General features: G+C 34.2%; 1 protein-coding gene and 1 long non-coding RNA gene across 2 annotated transcripts in view; one reads left to right on the forward strand and one right to left on the reverse strand.

The window, feature by feature from the left end:
* The window catches only part of LOC143246782 (carcinine transporter-like), a 42167-nt gene extending 26593 nt beyond the window's left edge, over positions 1-15574 (forward strand). The window contains exons 6-10 of the mRNA XM_076493935.1: positions 6625-6737; positions 9662-9876; positions 11994-12175; positions 15009-15172; positions 15436-15574. Of these exons, the coding sequence (XP_076350050.1) occupies positions 6625-6737; positions 9662-9876; positions 11994-12175; positions 15009-15172; positions 15436-15505 (744 nt within the window). The 3' untranslated portion in view covers positions 15506-15574. The remainder of the gene's footprint in view (positions 1-6624; positions 6738-9661; positions 9877-11993; positions 12176-15008; positions 15173-15435) is intronic.
* Positions 1-17129, reverse strand: part of LOC143246783 (uncharacterized) — a 53526-nt gene extending 36397 nt beyond the window's left edge. The window contains exon 1 of the long non-coding RNA XR_013026160.1: positions 16717-17129. This is a non-coding gene — a long non-coding RNA (uncharacterized LOC143246783). The remainder of the gene's footprint in view (positions 1-16716) is intronic.
* Positions 17130-27085: the final 9956 nt, after the last annotated feature.

Below are 27085 nucleotides of genomic sequence, written 5' to 3' on the forward strand. Positions count from 1 at the left end.
ATTATTACATATTATATATTATATTTTTATATTATTACATATTACATATATTATTAATTACATATATATTATATATTACATATTATTATATAATTACATATTTTTATATTATTACATTATTATTACATACATATTATATAATTACATATTATTATTATTATATTTTATTATATATATTATATATTATTATATATAATTACATATTTTATATATATTATATTATTATATTATTACATTATTATTTTATATATTTTATTTACATATTTTTATATTATTATATATTACATATTATTATATAATTACATATTATTATTTTTATATTATTATATATTATTATATATTATTATATAATTACATATTTTTATATTATTATATATTACATATTTTATATATTATATATTTTATATATTATATATTATATTATTATATTATTTTTATTATTATATATTATTTATTATTATATATTACATTTTTTTATATTATTATATATTACATATTTTTTTATTATTATATATTATTATATAATTACATATTTTTATATTATTATATATTACATATTTTATATATTACATATTATATACATTATTATTATATTATTATATATTACATGTTTTTATTATATATTACATATTATTATATTATTATATTTACATATTTTTATATTATTATTATATATAATTACATATTTTTACATATTATTATATATTATTATTACATATTTTATTATATTATTATATATTACGTATTATTATATAATTACACATTTTATATTATTATATATTACATATTATTACTTAATTACATATTTTTATATTATTATATATTACACATTATTACATAATTACATATTTTTGATATTATTATATATTACATATTATTACATAATTACATATTTTTATATTATTATATATTACATATTATTACATAATTACATATTTTTATATTATTATATATTACATATTATTACATAATTACATATTTTTATATTATTATATATTACATAGTATTATATAATTACATATTACGTGTTTTATATGTTTTGATCTTTGTAGTTTTTACATATTAATTTTCCCTTTACTGCCCTCCTACATGCATCTAAGCGCTAAGTGTGAGAGCTAATGTTAAAAATCTAGGTTCAATACCTGCAGTGGGTCAACGCAGAAAACGTATTACGTAAAGATTATTGTGATAGGTGGTATTGCCTGTAAGACAGTGGTAAAACTTATTACGTAAAGATTATTGCGATAGGTGGTATTGCCCGTAAGACAGTGGCAAAACGTATTACGTAAAGATTATTGTGATAGGTGGTATTGCCCGTAAGACAGTGGTAAAACGTATTACGTAAAGATTATTGCGATAGGTGGTATTGCCCGTAAGACAGTGGTAAAACGTATTACGTAAAGATTATTGCGATAGGTGGTATTGCCCGTAAGACAGTGGTAAAACGTATTACGTAAAGATTATTGCGATAGGTGGTATTGCCCGTAAGACAGTGGTAAAACGTATTACGTAAAGATTATTGTGATAGGTGGTATTGCTTGTAAGACAGTGGTAAAACGTATTACGTAAAGATTATTGTGATAGGTGGTATTGCCCGTAAGACTGGTAAAACGTATTACGTACAGATTATTGTGATAGGTGGTATTGCCCGTAAGACAGTGGTAACACTTTGTAATATTGTTGTAGTGAGTTTCTTCTTGGTCTGTGTTCTTACACTATTGCTATAGAAATCAGGTTTCTGGTTTTGTTAGTAGACGTACCGCTGTGTCATTGAAGAGCATGGGAAGTGGTAATACCCCTGAAACAACAGTTACGCATCTGGTTTATGAAGTCTGAGATCTGGATTTCTGGGTATTTCTTAACTTATGACGATTAAATCAGGTTGAAGTCTTTATAGAAGCTGTTTGATATGTTCATCATTGGTTCATATTTACCAATAGGTAAAACTTCATACGAAGTGAGGTTTCTGGTGAAAAACTACCTAGTTTTAAAACTGGTCTTCAGTGTAGAGAGGTTGATGGATTTGTTTGTAGTTTATCATTTCTTCTTATACAGCTTGCCTTGTCTGTTTGTACTGTATGGTCTATATATAAATACACATGTTAACTGTTTGTACTGTATGGTCTATACATAGATATTGACTGTTTGTATTGTATGGTCTCTATATAAAGATAGACATGTTGAGTGTTTTTATTGTATGGTCTACACATACATACGCATGTTGACTGTATTGTATGGTCTACACATAGATACCATTGTTGACTGTTTGTACTGTATGATCTATACATAAACACACATGTTTACTGTACTGTATAGTACATACATAGATACATATGTTGACTGTACTGTATGGTATACACATAGATACATATGATGACTGTGCTATATGGTTTATACATAGACACATATGATGACTCTATTGTATGGTATACACATAAATACTCATGTTGACTGTACTGTATGGTCTATACATAGATACATATGATGACTCTATTGTATGGTATACACATAAATACTCATGTTGACTGTACTGTATGGTATACACATAGATACACATATTGACTGTACTGTATGGTATACACATAGATACACATATTGACTGTACTGTATGGTATATACATAGATACATATGATGACTGTACTGTATGGTCTATACATAGATACATATGATGACTGTGCTATATGGTCTATACATAGATACGTATGTTGACTCTATTGTATGGTCTATATATAGATACATATGTTGACTGTACTGTATGGTCTATACATAGATACACATATTGACTGCGCTATATGGTCTACACATGGATACTCATGTTGACTGTGCTATATGGTATACACATAGATATACATATTGACTGTACTGTATGGTCTATACATAGATACATATGTTGACTGTACTGTATGGTCTATAAATAGATACTCATGTTGACTGTACTGTATGGTCTATACATAGAAACATATGATGACTGTGCTATATGGTCTATACATAGATACATATGTTGACTCTATTGTATGGTCTATACATAGATACACATATTGACTGTACTGTATGGTCTATACCATAGTTATCTCGGGCTCCGCGAATAAATTTTAAGATGTTAATATTTTTTCATAAAACTATAAAATTGAGTCAAAATTCGCTGTAGAAAAAAGTAAAATATATCTTTAACATAACACGTTTGTCACGTATTATTTTAATATTTTATCCTGCCTAACGTCAGACGGTTTTATTTAGCTTAAGGTAAGTTCTAGCGGTGAAATTGATAACATAATCTCAATTCATTTCGACAGTTGCATCACTGGTTGCAAGTAGATATGGTGCCATTTCAAGATCACACGCGTTATTAAAGACTCAAGACAGGCTATTAATTTTCGTATGAACCATTGGTCAATCCTGGGTAGTGATGCCAATTGTCTTTTAAAAGCCAAATCTGGATTAGCGGCTAAGACTCGAACGACATTAAACATGACATCGCAGCTGAAACTTGTCCAAATTTTAAATATTATGATGCAATTATATGCCGTATCAATTGTTTCAAGTATTCCTATCTTTATGACAATTATAGCTGGTAATTGTTAGGTAAGGTTATATTCATTGTAACTTAATTAGATAAACTTGGTGCTACTGAGTTCCACGACGTCATATGTCCGCATGACGTCATGTTTCAGTTCGTTCGAGATTTAAACGCACGTCAGATCTGGCTTAAAAATTTCTGTTAAAACTGTAAACATAACAGGTTAACCTTTTCCTTCAGAAAAATATATTATTCTGACGGCCTAGGTTTGTTTCACAAATCTTTCTTTCTGACTTCGTTGTGGCAGCACTGACCTAAGGTCAGTGTGTCATCGTATAAAGATAAAACTCCAGTGTTCATACGAATTTTTATTGAGAAGCTATTTTGTGTTCGTAAAGATACTTTTGAAGTGCCAAAGATATAAGAATACGTTTTTAGACAAATTAACAATTAGTTGTCACCATTATAATAGATAAGTGGTTGAATATCAGTAACAAATATGATACGAGTAAAAATCTGTTTAGGCCTAACACAAATTCATTGGCGTTATCGTCGTGTGCAAACACTTTAACACAGCATGATACAAGAAGTCGTGGACATTCAACCCACAACTCACTAGGTCCATCTTCATTACCTATTCATGTTAAAAACGTATTCAATACAGCTTTCATTATGCTTTCTTTTCTTTCTTGAATACGGTTTTACAAGGACAAGTAATGAAGATGGACCAAGTGGTTTGTGTGTTGAATGTGGAACAGTATTGAGTAACAGTAGTTTGCATCCAGCAAAGTTAAAACGACATCTAGAAACCAAACTCCCAATTAAAAAATCCATCTTCCGAGTATTTAAAAATAAAGTTTTTGTAATTAAATGCAAGAAAAGCTACATTTCGTTCATTTGTCCATCAGAACAACAAAGGTGTTCTTACTGCTACATATCGTGTTATTTACCGTATTGCAAAAGCAGATGAAGCTCATAGAAGTGCAGAAGATTTGGTAGAGTGCACGATTGATGAGAAATTTCTTAGAAACATTAACTCTGTGCCCCTTTCTGACAACTCGGTTTCTCGAATAATCAAGGATATGTCAGCAAAGTGCTTAACTGAGTTAATACGGCGAGTGAAAGAGAGTCCAACTTTTTCACTTCAGATGGATGAATCAACAGATGTCGCAGGTTATGTGATGTTGCTTGTGTTTGTTCCCTATATTCACGAAGATAGTTTTGAAGAAGACATGCTAATTTGCAAACCTTTGCCCATTCAAACAACCGGCGAAGATATATTTAAACTGATCGATTTATTTATGGAAGAACATGAGATCCAATGGTAGTTTTGCTCAAGTATTTGCATTGATGGGGCTGCAGCTATGGTTGGAAAATTTTTCAGACGCAGTAGTACGCATAAAAACCCTGACATCGAGAGTATCCACTGTTCAGACGCAGTGGTACGTATAAAAACCCTGACATCGAGAGTATCCACTGCTGTCTTCATCGTCATGTACTTCTAATGAAACGAATGCCAGAAGACTTGAAAGAAGTATTGGGTGATCTCATAAAAATAGTTAATTTTATAAAATCAAGTTCACTCAATGTGAGGATTTTCAGTTTACTCTGTGAGGATATGGGAAGTTCGTATAAATATTTGCTGCTTCATACTGAAGTCCGATGGCTTTCTCGGGGAAATGTGACTGCTCGGTTTTACGATATACGTAAGGAGATAGGTTTCCTTTTATTTCAATGTCATTTTGAACTTTCGTACAAATTAATGGACAAATGCTGGATACAGAAAGTGGCTTTCCTTTCGGATGTATTTGTCTATCTAAATGAAGTGAGTGTTACAATGCAGGGTAACGTACTTTAAAGTTCAGAGTAAAAGGGAAGAGCTTCAAGATAAGATAAAACTTTAGGATGAATGTATGCTTATGGAAGAACTTGATTGCTTCGAAAATCTCTGGTTTTTTACTTATGAATGAAATTTCCTTAAGTGAAGATACAACAGTTTCAGTCTTGCGGCACATATCTGATTTGTGTACAACTATTGTGGAGTACTTCACTCCTCATTTAGAAATAATATTGTGCATTCAAAACCCCTTTGTTGACTCTGTAAACACCAACGATTTGTCTTTTAAAGAAAAAGAACAGCTTATAGAAATTTCAACTGATGACACACTAAAAACAAAATTCCAGCAGAAAGAAATTACACAATTTTGAATTCAAATGGCCATAGAATACCCTGAAATAAGTAACAGAGATTTGAAAATTTTGATACGTTTTCAATAACATATCTTTATGAGCAAACATTTTCACTGTATACAGCTACAAAGACCAAATTTACAAACAGGCTAAATATTGAAGATGATTTGCACTTACAAGTAACAACCATAACTACTTTGTGAACAAAATCAAGCCCATCCAAGCCACTAATAAATTAATAAATACACTGTATTTTTACTGATATAAATTTTGCAAGCAGAATTATTGAAAAATTAAGTAGAATATTTCTTTAAATACTGATATTTTAAATAAATTTATCGTGTGAAAGCTTGAAGTAAACTTTATCTGGTGCCAGTGACCGATTGTTTCTATTTTTAGTGTTGGTTTTTGTCATTTAGGCTCTGAAATGTTTTTTTCTTTCTCATGTGGAGTTCCGCAGGAACACCTAATGTTTTCCAACTACATATAGAATTTACTTTAGAAGTAACAAAGAACTACAAAACCTAATTGTATATAAAAATGATATAATTAAACTACAATAGTTTAGTAGAAAGTGAGTCAGAACAGTTTACGAGGTTATCCGAATAGTTCATCGTGGTGTCGCTACAGTATTACTTTAAGATATACATAAGTAAGAACATAAAACCTTCAATGCTCTTGACGTGTAATCTACATTATAGCTTTTGAAATCTCAGACACTTTAGAGATCTATAATACTTTTTGTCGTAGTATGAATAACGGTTTATTTAAAGTTGACTTTCAGTGTTAACATATTATAGTGTTATTTACTACCATCAGTTTAAAAGGATAGATATAAATTAAATTATGATAGTTTTGTTTCTTGAAAAGTGAACGTTATTTGTTTGGTTTGTTTAAATGAACATTTTATGTTCAGAAAATAGGACAGACAATGTACAACGAGAAGCAAGAAGAAGACAGCCACTCACTCTTGGATTTCTTTAAGTTTCCACAACTCAGGAAGAAACTGTTTATTATAACCTTGAGCTGGTAAGTATGCGCTGTACTTGTGTAATTATGGCAAAAGGTCCTCTCGCGCCCTCTGTGGACGGAGTTCCGAGTACTTATTTTCTGAATTAGCAACGAACTGAATAAAGAGCCACATATGTGTAAGAAATGCAGTTTGTAAGGTTTTAACTGATAAAAAAACAACTTTTTATATTTGATTACAACACCAATGCATTTCATTGCATCATAATTTGGTCCGGCATGGCCAGATGGTTAAGGGGTTCGAGGGTCGCGGGTTTAAATCGCCGTCACACTAAACATGCTCGCCCTTTCAGCTGTGGGGACGTTATAATGTGACGACCAATCTTATTATTTGTGGGTAAAAGAGCAGTCCAAGAGTTGGCGGTGGGTGGTGATGACTAGCTGGCTTCACTCTAGACTTACACTGCTACATTAGGGACGGCTAGCGAACTTAACCCTCGTGTAGTTTTACACGAAATTCAAAAGAAACCAAAACTTCATAATTTTGAAACATATCTAAATCACAAGCAATAACATTCAATATTTACTCTGAGAGTAAAAACACTGCAAACCAAATAAACACAACATAACCATAGAAAACATCCAAATACTAAATAAAAAAACAAACACAAAATTAAAAAAGCCTTACTTATACAACTACAGCCCAAAAAACACCTACCGAATGTTACGAGCAACATTAGTTATTGTGTACTGTCACAACTTAACAAATGTTACGAGAAACAATAGTTATTGTGTACTGTCACAACTTAACGAATGTTACGAGCAACAATAGTTATTGTTTACTGTCACAACTTAACGAATGTTACGAATAACAATAGTTATTGTTTACTGCCACAACTTAACAAATGTTACCAATAACAATAGTTATTGTTTACTGTCACAACTTAACGAATGTTACGAATAACAATAGTTATTGTTTACTGTCATAACTTAACGAATGTTACGATCAACAATAGTTATTCTTTACTGTCACAACTTAACGAATGTTACGAGCAACAATAGTTATTGTTTACTGTCATAACTTAACGAATGTTACGAGCAACAATAGTTATTGTTTACTGTCACAACTTAACAAATGTTACCAATAACAATAGTTATTGTTTACTGTCACAACTTAACGAATGTTACGAATAACAATAGTTATTGTTTACTGTCATAACTTAACGAATGTTACGATCAACAATAGTTATTGTTTACTGTCATAACTTAACGAATGTTACGATCAACAATAGTTATTCTTTACTGTCACAACTTAACGAATGTTACGAGCAACAATAGTTATTGTTTACTGTCATAACTTAACGAATGTTACGAGCAACAATAGTTATTGTTTACTGTCACAACTTAACGAATGTTACGAGCAACAATAGTTATTGTTTACTGTCACAACTTAACGAATGTTACGAATAACAATAGTTATTGTTTACTGCCACAACTTAACAAATGTTACCAATAACAATAGTTATTGTTTACTGTCACAACTTAACGAATGTTACGAATAACAATAGTTATTGTTTACTGTCATAACTTAACGAATGTTACGATCAACAATAGTTATTGTTTACTGTCACAACTTAACGAATGTTACGAGCAACAATAGTTATTGTTTACTGTCATAACTTAACGAATGTTACGATCAACAATAGTTATTGTTTACTGTCACAACTTAACGAATGTTACGAGCAACAATAGTTATTGTTTACTGTCATAACTTAACGAATGTTACGAGCAACAATAGTTATTATTTACTGTCATAACTTAACGAATGTTACGAGCAACAATAGTTATTGTTTACTGTCATAACGAATGTTACGATCAACAATAGTTATTGTTTACTGTCATAACTTAACGAATGTTACGAGCAACAATAGTTATTGTTGACATTCCATTTAATACCAAATTTATTAAAAAACTAGTAACAAAACATGACATTCCAGTTAATACCAAATTTATTCAAAAACTAATAACAAAACATGTCATTCCAGTTAATACCAAATTTATTCAAAAACCAGGCACAAAACTGAGGTCTATACTATATAAAAACTACACTGACAAACACCACGCCAACATTATTTATAAAATACAATGTGATAACTGCCACGACTTCTATATTGGAGAAACAAGTAGAAAAATGGAAACCAGATTCAAAGAACACAAAAAGTCACCTTCACACGTTTTTGAACACTGCAAATCAAATAAACACAACATAACCATAGAAAACACTCAAATACTAAATAAAGAAACAAACATAAACAAATACAAAATTAAAGAAGCCTTACTTATACAACAACTCAAGCCCAAAATAAATCAATACAAGAGAACACCTTCATACCTATATTAATAAATATAATCAAACATTTAAGCACGCCCTCTACATTCCTACAGTCAGTTACACAACCCCCTTCAAATACAGGGTCAGTTGTTGGTCAGTTACCTCTATCTTTCTTTGTGAACCTGACGATGATCGAAGAAGGTCGTTGTTCGCTCCTCTACATAAAAATTTTCTCAACCCAAACAAGCCATCTTTACATATATATTTTTCAATAGTAATTGTGTACTGTTATATCTTACCGAGTGTTACGAACAATAATAATTATTGTTTACTGTCATAACGTACCGAGTGTCACGAGCAGCAATAGTTATTGTTTATTGTCATAACTTACCAAGTGTCACGAGCAACAGGATTTATTGTTTACTGTCATAACTTACCTAGTGTCACGAGCAACAGGATTTATTGTTTTCTGTCATAACTTACCAAGTATTACAAGCAACAACAGTTATTGTTTACTGTCATAACTTACCGAGTGTTACAAGCAACTGTAGTTATTGTTTACTTTCATAACTTACCGAGTGTTACGAGCAACTGTAGTTACTGTTTAGTGTCATAACCTTAACAAACTAAATTTTTGAAATATAATTTCCAGGTCAGCCATAGCTGTGGCGTATTTTGGTCTCACTATCAACATTTCCAATTTAGGAGGCAATGATTTCCTGAATTACTTCTGTCTGTCTGTCATCGAGCTTCCAGCGTTTGTGTTGGGTCGATATCTGATGGATCGATGGGGAAGAAAATGGACAAACAGTCTGTTTGTCACAACTGCTGGTTTGTTTTGTCTTATGCCAGTTTTCATACCTTCAAGTAAGTTGTGGTCATAAACAATTACGATATTGTCCAGTAAGTTGTGGTCATAAACAATTACGATACTGTCCATTGAAAATTTTGAAATTTACATTTTAAATAAATTCAATAATTATTTTATTCGTCAGTCATTTTACTAACAGAATTATGCGTTACTATATATTACTTTATATATACGTTACTATATATACGTTGCTATATATTTACATTTTTCTATGTTTATTTATAAAACGTACTATACAGATTCCTAACCAATAGGAAGTGTTTCTATGGACTTGGAAAACAGCTACAGAGTCTTTTTGTCCTTATTAAACTTTTAAAGTTGAAAGGAGATAGAAAAAATCATACAAGTTTCATATAAACATCCAAATAATTAACTATAAACAACTATACATGTTGTCTTTGATTAAATACCATTATGAGTCTGTAACTATTACTGTATAACTGTACATGTTGTCTTTATTTAAACATCATTGTCAGACTGTAACTATTACTGTATAACTGTACATGTTGTCTTTATTTAAACATCATTGTCAGACTGTAACTGTTACTGTATAACTGTACATGTTGTCTTTATGTAAACATCATTGTCAGACTGTAACTATTACTGTATAACTGTATATGTTGTCTTTATGTAAACATCATTGTCAGACTGTAACTATTACTGTATAACTGTATATGTTGTCTTTATTTAAACATCATTGTCAGACTGTAACTGTTACTTTATAACTGTACATGTTGTCTTTATGTAAACATCATTGTCAGACTGTAACTGTTACTGTATAACTGTATATATTGTCTTTGTTTAGATACCATTATCAGACTGTAATTGTTAATATAAAACAATATATGTTGTCTTTGTTTAGATACCATTATCAGACTGTAATTGTTAATATAAAACAATATATGTTGTCTTTGTTTAGATACCATTATCAGACTGTAATTGTTACTGTACAACTATATATGTTGTCTTTGTTTAGATACCATTATCAAACTGTAATTGTTACTGTACAACTATATATGTTGTTTTTGTTTAGATACCATTATCAAACTGTAATTGTTACTGTACAACGGTATTGTCTGTGTTTTATGATATGTTGCGGCCACTTTACAAATTATTTTACAAAATAATTACTTTATTATTGGAAAATTATTTGATATATGAATTCTGGTGTCACTTTATAATTTGTTGCGAAACTTCCAGATGATGACTCTTTGTCTCGCGATGTAAAATTATGTTGAAGTTGTTTTCTGAATTTTGTCTTCATAGCGAGTGTTATGGATAAAATTATTTTCTTTTGGTTGTTTTTTGAGTAGTAAAACGTTTAGAATTTATTTTGGTCACAGCTGGAAGAAATTGTTACGCCAGTTCGACAACACTACCCCGTAATTGTATAGGCTTAATTTTAAGATTAAGCCTAAACACCTTATATTTTGTCATAGTTGTTAATGAGACGAATCATTGTGATGATACTAGTTTATTACATTAAACCAGTTTTTAACAACAAGTTCACCGTCTTCGACATTAAGCTTCGTGTGAGGTACATCTAACACGTATTGGAAGACATATCGTCTCTCTTACAGGTTCATATTTCACCCAAAAGATGGCAGTAAAAGCAAATACATATGCTGCCTTAATTGGATACTTTTTTTTTTTTTTTTTGTATAAAGACACAATAATACACAACGGGCTGTGTGTGCCCCACCTACCACTGAGAATGAAAACCAAGTTTCTAGCGATATAATTTTGCAGACATAACACTGTGTCACTGTGGGTAATTTAATATTGATATAATAATAGGTACAAAGGTTCCGAAATGCAATAGGGATTGAACATGTTAAAATTTCATAGTTTCTATTGGAATTTTACAAAAGTTGTAACCAGTCCAGGTCTGGAAGTTGTAATCAGTCCAGGTCTGGAAGTTGTAACCAGTCCATGTCTGGAGAAAGCGTTAGAAAAACAAATAAAGGAACGAAACAAAAAGTAGTCCTAAACGTTGTGCTGTCGCTGAAATTCTCGGTAAAATAAGGTTCGAACACTGATTTCGTAATTTATGTTTTAACAATTAATCGTTAATGACGTCAGTGTGTATTATATGCCTATTTGTTACTTGTAGGGCTGAAGATTTTCATCATGGTAGCTTCGGTTATGGGAAAATTTGGTTCAGCAGTTGCCTTCATGGTGATATATCAACAGGCAGCAGAACTGTACCCAACTCCGGTCAGGTCCATGGGCATGTCCATTGGGTCAATGGTGTCTTCTCTTGCTATAATTTGTATGCCTTACGTCGTGTACCTGGTAAGGTGGCTTTCATGAATTTAGATTCATATTGAATCCAAACAGTTGAATACTGACGTTAAATAGAACGATTCATCACACATATTTATTGTCAAAGTTTTATTATGAAATTTATATAAAATTTTCAACGTGGAAGCTGACATTTGTTTCTTTTAAAATATAAATATTATAATACACTACAGCACGATTGTTCTAGTGTGTCTTTTAACCATAATTTAATACAAAATCAAATAAACGAGAGTTAATTTGTAGATACAAACATTTTCACTAATGTCTAAAAATAACTATTTTAATGGCTAATTAAACAATTTACCCATGTTTATACTGAATATTTAATCATTTGAATATTCCAAATAAGCCATCACATAATGAACTACGTAAGAACTTCACTTATGTTATACGATGGTTAATTTGTAAGACCAACGATATCTAGGACTGTCACAGAGATGTGACAGTTTATGCCTACTCAAAATGAATTATATATGTCTGTTAGTTTGTTTTACTGTTCAGAAATATTTTTATCAATATCTGTTAACAGAGCTAATTACAGAATTTCAGTGAACAGAGATTATCTGAGTTTACTTTGATAAGTTTGAATATATCCACTGTAGTTAAAGAAATCCCATAAAACACTTTAACCTCGAAACAAGCAGCTGGAAGATATAAGGGGGAAACTTAATATGTAAGAAGATTGACTGTGTTCTTCCTATAGAACGGCGAGTGTGATGTATGTCAGTGTGTAGTAACGATGATGTATGTTAATTTTAAATGTGTAGTAACGATGATGTACGTTAATGTTCAGTGTGTACTAACGATGATGTACGTTAATGTTCAGTGTGTAGTAACGATGATGGATGTTAATGTTTAGTGTGTAGTAACGATAATGGATGTTAATGTTCAGTGTGTAGTAACGATGATGTATGTTAATGTTCAGTGTGTAGTAACGATGATGTATGTTAATGTTGAGTGTGTAGTAACGATGATCTACGTTAATGTTGAGTGTGTATTAACGATGATCTACGTTAATGTTGAGTGTGTAGTAACGATGATGTATGTTAATGTTCAGTGTGTAGTAACGATAATGGATGTTAATGTTCGTCGTGTAGTAACGATGATGGATGTTAATATTCAGTGTGTAGTAACGATGATGGATGTTAATATTCAGTGTGTAGTAACGATGATGTATGTTAATGTTGAGTGTGTAGTAACGATGATCTACGTTAATGTTGAGTGTGTATTAACGATGACCTACGTTAATGTTCAGTGTGTAGTAACGATGATGTATGTTAATGTTCAGTGTGTAGTAACGATGATGTATGTTAATGTTCGTTGTGTAGTAACGATGATGGATGTTAATATTCAGTGTGTAGTAACGATGATGGATGTTAATATTCAGTGTGTAGTAACGATGATGTATGTTAATGTTCAGTGTGTAGTAACGATGATCTACGTTAATGTTGAGTGTGTAGTAACGATGATGGATGTTAATGTTCAGTGTGTAGTAACGATGATGTATGTTAATGTTCGGTGTGTAGTAACGATGATGGATGTTAATATTCAGTGTGTAGTAACGATGATCTACGTTAATGTTGAGTGTGTAATAACGATGATCTACGTTAATGTTGAGTGTGTAGTAACGATGATGTATGTTAATGTTGAGTGTGTAGTAACGATGATGTATGTTAATGTTCAGTGTGTAGTAACGATGATGTATGTTAATGTTGAGTGTGTATTAACGATGATGTATGTTAATGTTCAGTGTGTAGTAACGATGATGTATATTAATGTTCGGTGTGTAGTAACGATGATGGATGTTAATATTCAGTGTGTAGTAACGATGATGGATGTTAATGTTCGGTGTGTAGTAACGATGATGTATGTTAATGTTCGGTGTGTATTAACGATGATGGATGTTAATGTTCGGTGTGTAGTAACGATGATGTATGTTAATGTTCGGTGTGTAGTAACGATGATCTACGTTAATGTTGAGTGTGTAGTAACGATGATGGATGTTAATGTTCAGTGTGTAGTAACGATGATGTATGTCAATGTTCGGTGTGTAGTAACGATGATCTACGTTAATGTTGAGTGTGTAGTAACGATGATCTACGTTAATGTTGAGTGTGTAGTAACGATAATGGATGTCAATGTTCGGTGTGTAGTAACGATGATCTACGTTAATGTTGAGTGTGTAGTAACGATGATGGATGTTAATGTTCGGTGTGTAGTAACGATGATGTATGTTAATGTTCAGTGTGTAGTAACGATGATGTATGTTAATGTTCGTTGTGTAGTAACGATGATGGATGTTAATATTCAGTGTGTAGTAACGATGATGGATGTTAATATTCAGTGTGTAGTAACGATGATGTATGTTAATGTTCAGTGTGTAGTAACGATGATCTACGTTAATGTTGAGTGTGTAGTAACGATGATGTATGTTAATGTTGAGTGTGTAGTAACGATGACAGATGTTAATGTTCCGTGCGTAGTAACGATGATGTATGTTAATATTGTTGTATTTTTCCTGGTCCAGGGAAAGTAACAAAGTTGTGTTTTTGACCACCACATTCCAGTCGATCTGTAAGGTTGAACACATTTTTGATCTGACATGACGTCAACCATAATATGACAAGTAGAAGAATTCTGTATTTAATAACACATTTCCAGAGTAATGATTGGTTATAACTTTATTACACAGGACACGTACACCACTATTTAATAACACATTTCCAGGGTAATGATTGATTATAACTTTATTACACAGGGCACGTTCAACACTATTTAATAAAACATTTCCAGGGTAATGATTGGTTATAACTTTATTACACAGGGCACGTTCAACAAGTTCATACCTTTTCTAATTATTGGAGTAATGTGCGTCACCGCTGGGGTACTAGCGCTCCTGGTGCCAGAAACACTTCATGAAAATTTACCCCAAACCCTCGAGGAGTCGGAGAAGTTCGGAGTTGGAGAGACGTTCTTCTCGTGTGCAAGGTTAGCTCTCATTTCTCTTGGGAATACTTTAAAATACTTCACTGAAATGTGAGCCTATATATACACTTATTGTTTGTTGCTATTCATATCTCTTATTGCTGTGGATTATTTGTATCCACGTGTCGTAACACCTTTATATAACTCTGTTATATGTTTTACAAAAACTGTAATTTGTCACCTCCTGAGCACAATAAGATATTTTGATGAAAACATCTCTCTCACTGACTAACACGTATTATTGAACATTTCTTATTTTCTGTCAGATCAAAAAAGGAAAGTAGAAACTGTGAAACGACAGATGAGAAAACAAGAAGAGAGCGAATCTCTGGTTAGAGCTGCTTCTCTAAACGACTTCTCAGGAAGTTTGGCCTAATGTCAAACACTTCATCTTGTTTAGCTAAAAAATATTTGCCAAAATTTCGGTTAACTGTGGTTACAATTCTAACGTGTTTTATAAAGTGCCAACTCTTCCAGATAAACGCAAACAAAGACGGTAATGACCTTAGCTATTTTTAAGTAACGACAAAAAATATTCGATTTCAGAGAAAAAAAAACATTTTAAACAGCACAGGATGAAAAAAACATGTTTCTATTTTTGTATTCGATAACCTATGTTGATCTTTAAAACAGTCTGTTGATATAAATTTGTAATTTTAGGTATTGCATAGAGAATATACGATATACATGTATAAATATTTTTATGAGTTTTAATCAAACGAATTATGTGATTGACGTCGGTTTTGTCTTAAAACTGTGAGCGAAACTTAGCTTATTGTAAGTCTGTTACAAATGTATTGAGATTTACATTTATATGATGAACTCAAAGTAGGATATAAATCAACCAGAACAAATGTGTTGGTGACGAAAGATGTTGGAAAGACTTGTTTTGTGTATGTTTTTATAAAGTCAAGAGTACTCTATGTACACTTGCTGGGAAGGTAATCTACACAGGACATATCTCTTTCACAGAAGGAATCAACAAATATAGTTCGAGGTTCAGCAAAAGTGTGTTTGTGTGTTATGAGAAGAAAATATGTTATTTAGGATGTAAGAAAATAGTAATGTAAGACATTTTATAAATTCTGATTCTTAAATATATAATTATATTGAAAATAATACAGTCAAGAATGTCAGATATTTTATATACCATGATTCTTAAATAGAGAATGTTGTAATAATATTATAATGAAAATAGTAAAGTCAGGAATGTTAGACATTTTATATACCTTGACTCTTAAATATAGAATGTTGTCGTAATATTATAATGAAAATAGTAAAGTCAGGAATGTAAGACATTTTATAAACCTTGATTCTTAAATAAAGAATGTTGTTGTAATATTATAATGAAAATAGTAAAGTCAGGAATGTAAGACATTTTATAAACCTTGATTCTTAAATATAGAATGTTGTCGTAATATTATAATGAAAATAGTAAAATCAGGAATGTAAGACATTTTATAAACCTTGATTCTTAAATAAAGAATGTTGTCTTAATATTATGAGGTTTTATTTCTTTTTTATTAAAGGAAAGCTACAAATCTTACTTTGTAAGTTGTTCATTCCACTGTGGTCGATTTCCGGAGTTCAGTGTTAAAAGTTGACCTAAGAGTTGAACACATACCGGTAAGTCATAGAGACCCCCAAATTTTACCTGGAGGAGGTAGGTCCGAACGTTTTCCCTACCTATATTTCTCCTCGTTGGTCTATAAGGACACATTCTAGGTTTAGGGACAATTGGTTCAAGGGTTCGTTGGTTTTAATTGTACAAAATAATCACAAATATTCTCCTAAGACCTGAAGTATTCCATTCTGTCATTGGAAGACAACAGAGTCATACCATAGATAAGACCTGAAGTATTCCATTCTGTCATTGGAAGACAACAGAGTCATACCCTAGATAAGACCTGAAGTATTCCATTCTGTCATTGGAAGACAACAGAGTCATACCCTAGATAAGACCTGAAGTATTCCATTTTGTCATTGGAAGACAACGGAGTCATACCCTAGATAAGACCTGAAGTATTCTATTCTGTCATTGGAAGACAACAGAGTCATACCCTTGTGTCATTGAAGACTGCTAACGCACACCACCGAGTGAGTGAATGACGAATGGTTGCGTAGTTGTTTTTTGTTGACGCAAAGCAACTCGGCTATAGAGGCCAAACAACTGGTAAAAAATCAAGAGAACAAAATTGTTAGAAAATGTAAAAATAAATAGAGGTAAAACGTATCACTGTTCAAATTTCAAATTAGAGGTTCAGATACAATGAAAAAACCAATGGTTCGTAAATAGGTTGGAATCATAAGAAATTGGACAGTGTCACCATCGTCGATAATATTGTCTGAAGTCAAGAGTAAACCAATAGAAAACACGTGTAAAATCGAGTCGCCACTCACTGTCGTAACGACTGTTGTGAGGTGAGTGTCAGAAAGGTCACACGTTAGTGGGTTAATCCCAGATAGAAGGAAACAATCAATTTAAAACTGTGACAAGTGTGTAGCCTAGCTAGGACTACTTTCATTTTCTGATTCTTAAGGAAACAAGACGGCCAAAGAGCAACAGGAGGTTTGATCTGAAACAGTTTGTTATCATAGCTCACTTCAAGTCAACTGTGAGTTAACACGAAGCCGAGCCTTCAGTACAAGACCATAGTCCATATATGGGATAAACAGACTGTGACGCAATCGTTTCTGTGAATACTGACATGGCCAGGTATCCAGAAAACCTGGACAGAAACAGAAGAGAGAGAAAAGTGGGCAATCGGTTTTCAATGTTGACGAGGACAGAGAAAAACTAACGTGAAGTAATTGCATGGCCACTAGAGGGCTAAGCAAGTCAGTATAAATTGTACTGTTTGTGTAGTTCATAGCTTCTATGTGATCCAGGGCAAGAGAAATGGCTCACAACTCGGCTGTGAACACAGAAACTATAGAGGGGGATTCTGTGAACAACCACAACAAACCATGGTAAAGACCACAGATCCACCTTAATTTCAACTATCCATATAAATCAAAATGGTGCGATGGTTTGAAAGATGTAAGGCTAAGAGAAGATGGTTCTTCCAATCAGAAGTATCCACTTTTCTCAGATGACTCAAAGAAAGGTAACAGGTGAGGATGGTAATACCATGGTGGCATGGGTTGATCAATAGAGACAACAACGTTATACAAGGACAGATCCAATTTAGCCAGCTGTTCCCAGGTACGAAGGTCTAATGAAAGAATGGGTCTATTCTGACAAAGCATAGCCAACTTAGGAAGAAAAAAGCAACGCCACGTGGGATGTTGTGATAAGAATCAAAGTTTAGAGGCAAAAAGGTGAAAACAAAGAAGTTCATTTGGACAGCAGGAAGAAGTGGTGAAGAATTGATCTTGACAGTGGAAAGTGTGAGACAATTCTGAGGGACTCCAAGTTCCTGTTGAAAACAACAGTAAAGTGTCAAACCCACACGAACTCCGAATTATCTGTCCAGTAAAACGTTAAGAATCAAAATAGGTAAACGGTCATGTAACCCATAGAAGTGGAGGTTCGGCAAATAAACGTACCTTCACGCAGTGTCGTAAGCATTCTCAAGGTAGAATAACACAGAAACAAGATGTTATCTCTTCAGAAAGGCTTCCCTGATTAACGTTTCCAGTCAAATCAGGCGGTCCACAGTGGAGTGCTGTTGAGAGAGCCCACACTTGGTGGGCGACAAGAGGTTATTTGATTTGAAGAATCAAACAAGACGAATGTTAATGTTAACCAACCTCTCTGAGATCTTACAGAGGCAGCTAGTCAAAGCAAGTGAATGATAATTAGAAGAAATCTTAAAATCCTTCATAGGTTTAGAGAAAAAAAGGACAATACCCTGGAGTCAGCCACCAGAAGAGGCAGGAGAGAGATAGCATAGCATCTCTTAGTAAAAATCATCAGGTCTGACTGATGTACAGCCAGACTGACGAAAACAAGTTTGAGTCCCACTAGTGTAAACAGGCAGTTATAGAGATGATCGGTCTGAAAGGAAAGAGGTGATTACTCTGCCCGAGTCTTGATGGCTGGGAAGGCGAGGAAAGAAACAGAAGTGCTAAATACACGAGAAAGCTCTCGGATAGTGTATCGGCAGTGCTCTGCACACCAGCAGTTTCCTGGCCATTGAAGAGCAAAACTAAAAGAGAATCGTGTCCCATATGATTTTGGTGGTACAAGAGATGCTTATTGTGAACTAAATATAAGATTATTTGACATCTAACTTGCCGAACATGGGCACAGGCCCACTCGAAAGCAATGGGGTTTCAAAGAGTGTGATACCTATGAAAAGTACCTCAGGCTCCTTTTAGAGCCTTCCCTGCCTCCTGTCAGGTAGGACTCCTGCTCCTTTTAGAACCTTCCCTGCTTTTTATCAGGTCAGGACTCCTGCTCCTTTTAGAGCCTTCCCTGCTTCCTATCAGGTCAGAACTCCTGCTCCTTTTAGAGCCTTCCCTGTCTCCTGTCAGGTAGGATTCCTGCTCCTTTTAGAGCCTTCCCTGCTTCCTATCAGGTAGGACTCCTGCTCCTTTTAGAGCCTTCCCTGTCTCCTGTAAGGTAGGACTCCTGCTCCTTTTAGAGCCTTTTCTGTCTCCTGTCAGGTAGGACTCCTGCTCCTTTTAGAGCCTTCCCTGTCTCCTGTCAGGTAGGATTCCTGCATAGTTGAGAATACTGTGGAAAACTTATGAATTGACTGAGCAGCTGCTCCTGGATGATACAATCAGTCACCATGTAGTTATCTATCAATGTTACTGGCTTGTTAAGGCTTGGCATGGCCAGGTAGTTAGGGAACTCGACTCGTAATCTGAGGGTCGCGGGTTTCTGCAGTGTACCAGGTCAAGGTTTGGCAATAATTCTGTGTTCCAGGAGGGCAATGCGTCTGCCCACAGAATACATACCATACAAGATAATCTCGACTAGAAGAATATTAGAAGATTGCCATAGACAATGAAATAACCATGATCTTAAATCAGCTACTGTAACTGGGTTGCAGCACTTTCTAGTGAAATGTTGTGATGAAATCACGGTGAATTACATCAATAACCTTATGAACAGCATGCTACGTCGCCTCCTGGAGATCATTAGAATATGAGGAGATTCAAACAAGTATTTAATTTGTAAAATGAACTGATATAAAATTATAGTCATTATTTATAATAATTTGATGTTATATTTTGTCATTATATATATCTTGTTGTGTAAATGGCTAATTATACATCTTTTTACACAGGTGACGGATAAAATTGTTTGCTATTCAAAAAAATTGCTTATTATAGTCCACAGAACCCGTCTCATTATACAAATTACGTATGTAGATATATAATATAGTATGCATCTCTCAGTTTGGTAGCACTAAGTGTATTTGTATTATACCTTAATAATAATGTTATTAAATATAAATAATATTGACCAAGACTTTATTATATGTATTGGTATTTTTCTTGTCCATCACTTAATATATATAATGGAAGGGTTGACTCCTCAAAGACGTTACGTGTTACAGTCGTCTAATGTTGATCCATTATTAGCTGCTAATTCCTGTTTTACTGTAGAGTTTTAATGAAACACCGCATCAAAACTAGCTTCAAAGGATAATTGTAACGTCGTATAGACTACAATTACATATAGACTACAATTATGATGTATCTTAGCTGTTATAAAACATACAAAACTCCAATAGTCCAATGTTCGACATTGAGAATGTTATAATAATCTAAATAGACATATACTCTTCAAAACAAGAAACGCAAAAGGGATATTTTTGTTATTTTAAAGAGAAATATATGTAATAACGTTACAAGCTCAGAGTATGTGATGTTACACGTGTTAAGGCACTGATTGTCAGACCAAAATGACAATAAAAGTTGTTCACTTTGAAAACGGAGGAAAACATCGGAATTTTCGCCAAAACGCATAGGTGTCCAATAAATTTGTTTGAGAGATCTGCATGTTCTGCAAGTGCAACATGTGCAAAATCCCTATAAAAGTGACGGGTTCTCGGTTTCTATAGCTCAGTGTTAAGCCACTGACACACAATACAGTTACGCCAAGACTGACTGAAGCACAACGCAACAACGCCATTGGTCGATGGAAGCAGGCGAATCTCGATCAGATGTTGCCAGAGCTGTGAATGTCCACCCAAGCACCATCACAAGGCTTTGGAATCGTCACCAACAACATGGATCAACTCGTGATCGTCCACGATCTGGCAGACCTCGTGTGACCACGCCCGCACAAGATCGCAACATCCGGTTACGTCACCTTCGGGATAGGACCACCACTGCGACGTCTACTGCCTCAACCATACCATACTGCGTAGGATTTCCGATCAGACCGTACGCAACCGTCTACGAGATTCTTAGGCCCCATGTGCAACCCATCATGGTGAACGTCAATGACGTTTTTCAACATGACAACACCCGTCCTCACACAGCCCCACTCAACACTGTCTTCTTGAGACACCACAACATCAACGTTCTTCCCTGACCCTTCAGATCACCAGATTTAAACCCCATCGAACATCTTTGGGACCAGTTGAACCGAAGACAGACAGTGGTGAGAGGAACAGCCATTTCACAGGATGTAATTCGTCATCTCATCGCTTTCATGGGCAGGAGATGCCAAGCAGTTATTGATGCTCACGGGGGGCATACTCGTTATTGACGTTGAGTGACGTTAAACTTCAACTAGTGAGCGTGGACTTCGCCTTTGCAGACTTTGGATGTTCAGCAGTGAATGTGCAAAGTTTCACACATGTCATACAGAACTACCCGGAATAAACTTGTTAACAATGTGTCTCATATTTTGCCTTTTGCGTTTCTTTTTTTGAAGAGTATATATTCTGATATGTTTTGATTTTAATATTTAAATTTACTTATTCAAGTTACGTAACACAAGGTATGTGTTTGTAACACTTTATAAGTGTAGTTACGAATTGTTTATAATGTGGCTGAAGTTTTATTTACGTTATAATAAAACTACGGTTTTTTAATAATTTGTAATATTTTTTTCTCGATGAACTTATGTTGTTGTCACAGTGTATTTTAAAGATATAAAAATAACTTTTCAGTGTAGAAACGAGGTTGTTGGCTTGCGTTACTCTAACAGAGCTATAATAAGATAAGTCTTGCCAAAGTGTGTTGTTTACTTACTCAAGGCCGGAGCGATATAATGAATCATTCTGTAACGTGCCGCTAGGTGTACGTTATTAGCATTCAAGTGGCAAGGCGACAAGAACAATCTCCTACAGTACGTAGCAGCACTTTCCGTATTTTACGTACAGTGAAAGTAAAGTGTATTTTAAAACTTCAAAAACAGACCATAGAATGTTAGGTGGAATAACACTTCTATTAAACACTTTTACTAATACTGTTAATAACACTAGTATTAAACACTTTTACTAATATTGTTAATAACACTAGTATTAAACACTTTTACTAATACTGTTAATAACACTAGTATTAAACACTTTTACTAATACTGTTAATAACACTGGTATTAAACACTTTTACTAATACTGTTAATAACACTGGTATTAGACACTTTTACTAATACTCTTAATAACACTAGTATTAAACACTTTTACTAATACTGTTAATAACACTAGTATTAAACACTTTTACTAATACTGTTAATAACACTAGTATTAAACACTTTTACTAATATTGTTAATAACACTAGTATTAAACACTTTTACTAATACTGTTAATAACACTAGTATTAAACACTGTTAATAACACTAATTAACTTCCCTGACCCTAGTTGTTAAACTAGTTGTTTAACGGTATATCTACTTATAGAAACTAGTTGTTTAACGGTATATCTACTTATAGATACTAGTTGTTTAACGGTATATCTACTTACAGAAACTAGTTGTTTAACGGTATATCTACTTACAGAAACTAGTTGTTTAACGGTATATCTACTTATAGAAACTAGTTGTTTAACGGTATATCTACTTACAGAAACTAGTTGTTTAACGGTATATCTACTTACAGAAACTAGTTGTTTAACGGTATATCTACTTACAGAAACTAGTTGTTTAACGGTATATCTACTTATAGATACTAGTTGTTTAACGGTATATCTACTTACAGAAACTAGTTGTTTAACGGTATATCTACTTACAGAAACTAGTTGTTTAACGGTATATCTACTTACAGAAACTAGTTGTTTAACGGTATATCTTCTTATAGATTCTAGTTGTTTAACGGTATATCTACTCATAGAAACTAGTTGTTTAACGGTATATCTACTTACAGAAACTAGTTGTTTAACGGCATATCTACTTATAGAAACTAGTTGTTTAACGGTATATCTACTTACAGAAACTATTTGTTTAACGATATATCTACTTATAGAAACTAGTTGTTTAACGGATCATATACTTATGGAAACTAGTTGTTTAACGGTATATCTACTTATAAAAACTAGTTGTTTAACGGTATATCTACTTATAAAAACTAGTTGTTTAACGGTATATCTACTTATAGATCCTAGTTGTTTAACGGTATATCTACTTATAGAAACTAGTTGTTTAACGGTATATCTACTTACAGAAACTAGTTGTTTAACGGTATATCTACTTATAGAAACTAGTTGTTTAACGGATCATATACTTATGGAAACTAGTTGTTTAACGGTATATCTACTTATGGAACCTAGCTAGTTGTTTAACGGTATATCTACTGATAGAAACTACTTGTTTAACGGTATATCTACTTATGGAAACTACTTGTTTAACGGTATATCTACTTATAGAAACTACTTGTTTAACGGTATATCTACTTATAGATACTAGTTGTTTAACGATATATCCACTTGTAGAAACTAGTTTTTGACGGATTATATACTTATAGAAACTACTTGTTTAACGGTATATCTACTTATAGAAACTACTTGTTTAACGGTATATCTACTTATAGAAACTACTTGTTTAACGGTATATCTACTTATAGATACTAGTTGTTTAACGATATATCCACTTGTAGAAACTAGTTGTTTAACGGATTATATACTTATGGAAACTAGTTGTTTGCCAGTATACATGTCGTGTAGATGGAACTGTTATACAAGCGTCATTAACTTGTGTTAAGTGAAATGTTGTGGTATAGATGGAGCCGTTATAATTAAAATATTTATTTTAGTTATAACTCCGAATCAGATAATATCTAAATATCTCGAAATACACGTTTAGATAATGGACTTTGTTTTCTCAATGAAGTTAATTTCTTCTAGCAGGGATTCTTGTGGCTAGCTGTGTTTGACAGCATGATTACTTGGTAGTAGCTGTGTTTGACAGCATGATTACTTGGTAGTAGCTGTGTTTGACAGCATGATTACTTGGTAGTAGCTGTGTTTGACAATGTGATTACTTGGTAGTAGCTGTGTTTGACAGCATGATTACTTGGTAGTAGCTGTGTTTGACAGTGTGATTACTTGGTAGTAGCTGTGTTTGACAGTGTGATTACTTGGTAGTAGCTGTGTTTGACAGTGTGATTACTTGTTAGTAGCTGTGTTTGACAGTGTGATTACTTGGTAGTAGCTGTGTTTGACAGTGTGATCACTTGGCAGTAGCTGTGTTTGACAGCGTGATTACTTGGCAGTAGCTGTTTTTGACAGCATGATTACCTGGTAGTAGCTGTGTTTGACAGCATGATTACCTGGCAGTAGCTGTGTTTGACAATGTGATCACTTGTTAGTAGCTGTGCCTGACAGCGTGATTACTTGGCAGTAGCTGTGCCTGACAGTGTGATTACCTGGTAGTAGCTGCGTTTGACAGCATGATTACTTGGCAGCAGCTCGTGTTTGACAGTGTGATTACTTGGTAGTAGCTGTGTTTGACAGCATGATTACCTGGTAGTAGCTGTGTTTGACAACGTGATTACTTGGTAGTAGCTGTATTTGACAGCATGATTACCTGGTAGTAGCTGTGTTTGACAGCGTGATTACTTGGCAGCAGCTGTGCCTGACAGTGTGATCACTTGGCAGTAACCGTGTTTGACAGCGTGATCACTTGGCAGTAGCTGTGTTTGACAGCATGATCACCTGGCAGTAGCTGTGTTTGACAGCGTGATCACTTGGCAGTAGCTGTGCCTGACAGCATGATCACCTGGTAGTAGCTGTGCCTGACAGTGTGATTACCTGGCAGTAACTGTGTTTGACAGTGTGATTACCTGGTAGTAGCTGTGTTTGACAGCATGATCACTTGGCAGCAGCGCGTGCCTGACAGCGTGATCACTTGGCAGTAGCTGTGTTTGACAGCACGATCACCTGGCAGTAGCTGTGCCTGACAACGTGATTACCTGGTAGTAGCTGTATCTGACAGCATGATCACTTGGCAGTAGCTGTGCCTGACAGCGTGATTACTTGGCAGTAGCTGTGCCTGACAGTGTGATCACTTGGCAGTAGCTGTGCCTGACAGCGTGATCACCTGGCAGTAGCTGTGTTTGACAGCGTGATTACTTGGCAGTAGCTGTGCCTGACAGCGTGATCACTTGGCAGTAGCTGTGTTTGACAGTGTGATTACCTGTTCAGCAGCTGTGCCTGACAGCGTGATTACCTGGCAGTAGCTGTGTTTGACAGCGTGATCACTTGGTAGTAGCTGTGCCTGACAGCGTGATCACTTGTTAGCAGCTGTTTCTGACAGTGTGATCACCTGGTAGTAGCTGCCTGACAGTGTGATCACCTGGCAGCAGCTCGTGCCTGACAGTGCGATCACCTGGCAGCAGCTGTGTTTGACAGCGTGATTACTTGGCAGTAGCTGTGTTTGACAGCGCGATCACTTGGCAGTAGCTGTTTTTTGACAGTGTGATTACTTGGCAGTAGCTGCGTCTGACAGCGCGATCACTTGTTAGTAGCTGTTTTTGACAGTGTGATCACTTGGCAGCAGCTGTTTTTGACAGCGTGATTACCTGGTAGTAGCTGTGTTTGACAGTGTGATTACTTGGTAGTAGCTGTTTTTGACAGTGTGATTACTTGGTAGTAACTGTGTTTGACAGTGTGATTACTTGGTAGTAGCTGTGTTTGACAATGTGATTACTTGGTAGTAGCTGTGTTTGACAGCATGATTACTTGGTAGTAGCTGTGTTTGACAGTGTGATTACTTGGTAGTAGCTGTGTTTGACAGTGTGATTACTTGGTAGTAGCTGTGTTTGACAGTGTGATTACTTGGTAATAGCTGTTTGACAGCATGATTACTTGGTAGTAGCTGTGTTTGACAGTGTGATTACTTGGTAATAGCTGTTTGACAGCATGCTTACTTGGTAGTAGCTGTTTTTGACAGTGTGATTACTTGGTAATAGCTGTTTGACAGCATGATTACTTGGTAGTAGGTTGTAACCAATAGACGTAATTAATGCAATTATTACGTAGGGCTTTACTTATAACATTTGCTCATGCTTGAAAATTCTAGTTCCAATATACACTATATGGCCAAAAGTGTGTGGACACCCGACCATCACACCCATATGTGCTTGTTGAACATCTTATTCCAAAACATTGAATATGGAGTTGGTCACCCTTTTGCTGTTATATATGCCTCCACTCTTCTGGGAAGGTTTGGAACATGGCTGTGGGGATTCGCTCCTATTCAGCCCCAAGAGCATTAGTGAGGTCGGGGTGAGAAGGTCTGGCTCGCAGTCGGAGTTTCAGTTCATTCCAAAGGTGTTGAGGTCAGGTCTCTGTGTAGGCCATTCAATTTCTTCCACACCAACCTCGGCACACCATGTCTTTATGGACCTTGTTTTGTGCACGTGGACATTGTCCACAAAATAGGGCCTTCCCCAAACTGTTGCCACACAATTCTTTAGAATGTCACTGTATACTGCAGTATTAAGATTTCCCTTCACCGGAACGAGACAGCTTAGTCCAAGTCATGAAAAACAACCATTCCTCTGCAGGTAGCA

This window comes from Tachypleus tridentatus, chromosome 3 (genome assembly GCF_004210375.1).
Source record: "Tachypleus tridentatus isolate NWPU-2018 chromosome 3, ASM421037v1, whole genome shotgun sequence".
NCBI classification, from domain to species: domain Eukaryota; kingdom Metazoa; phylum Arthropoda; class Merostomata; order Xiphosura; family Limulidae; genus Tachypleus; species Tachypleus tridentatus.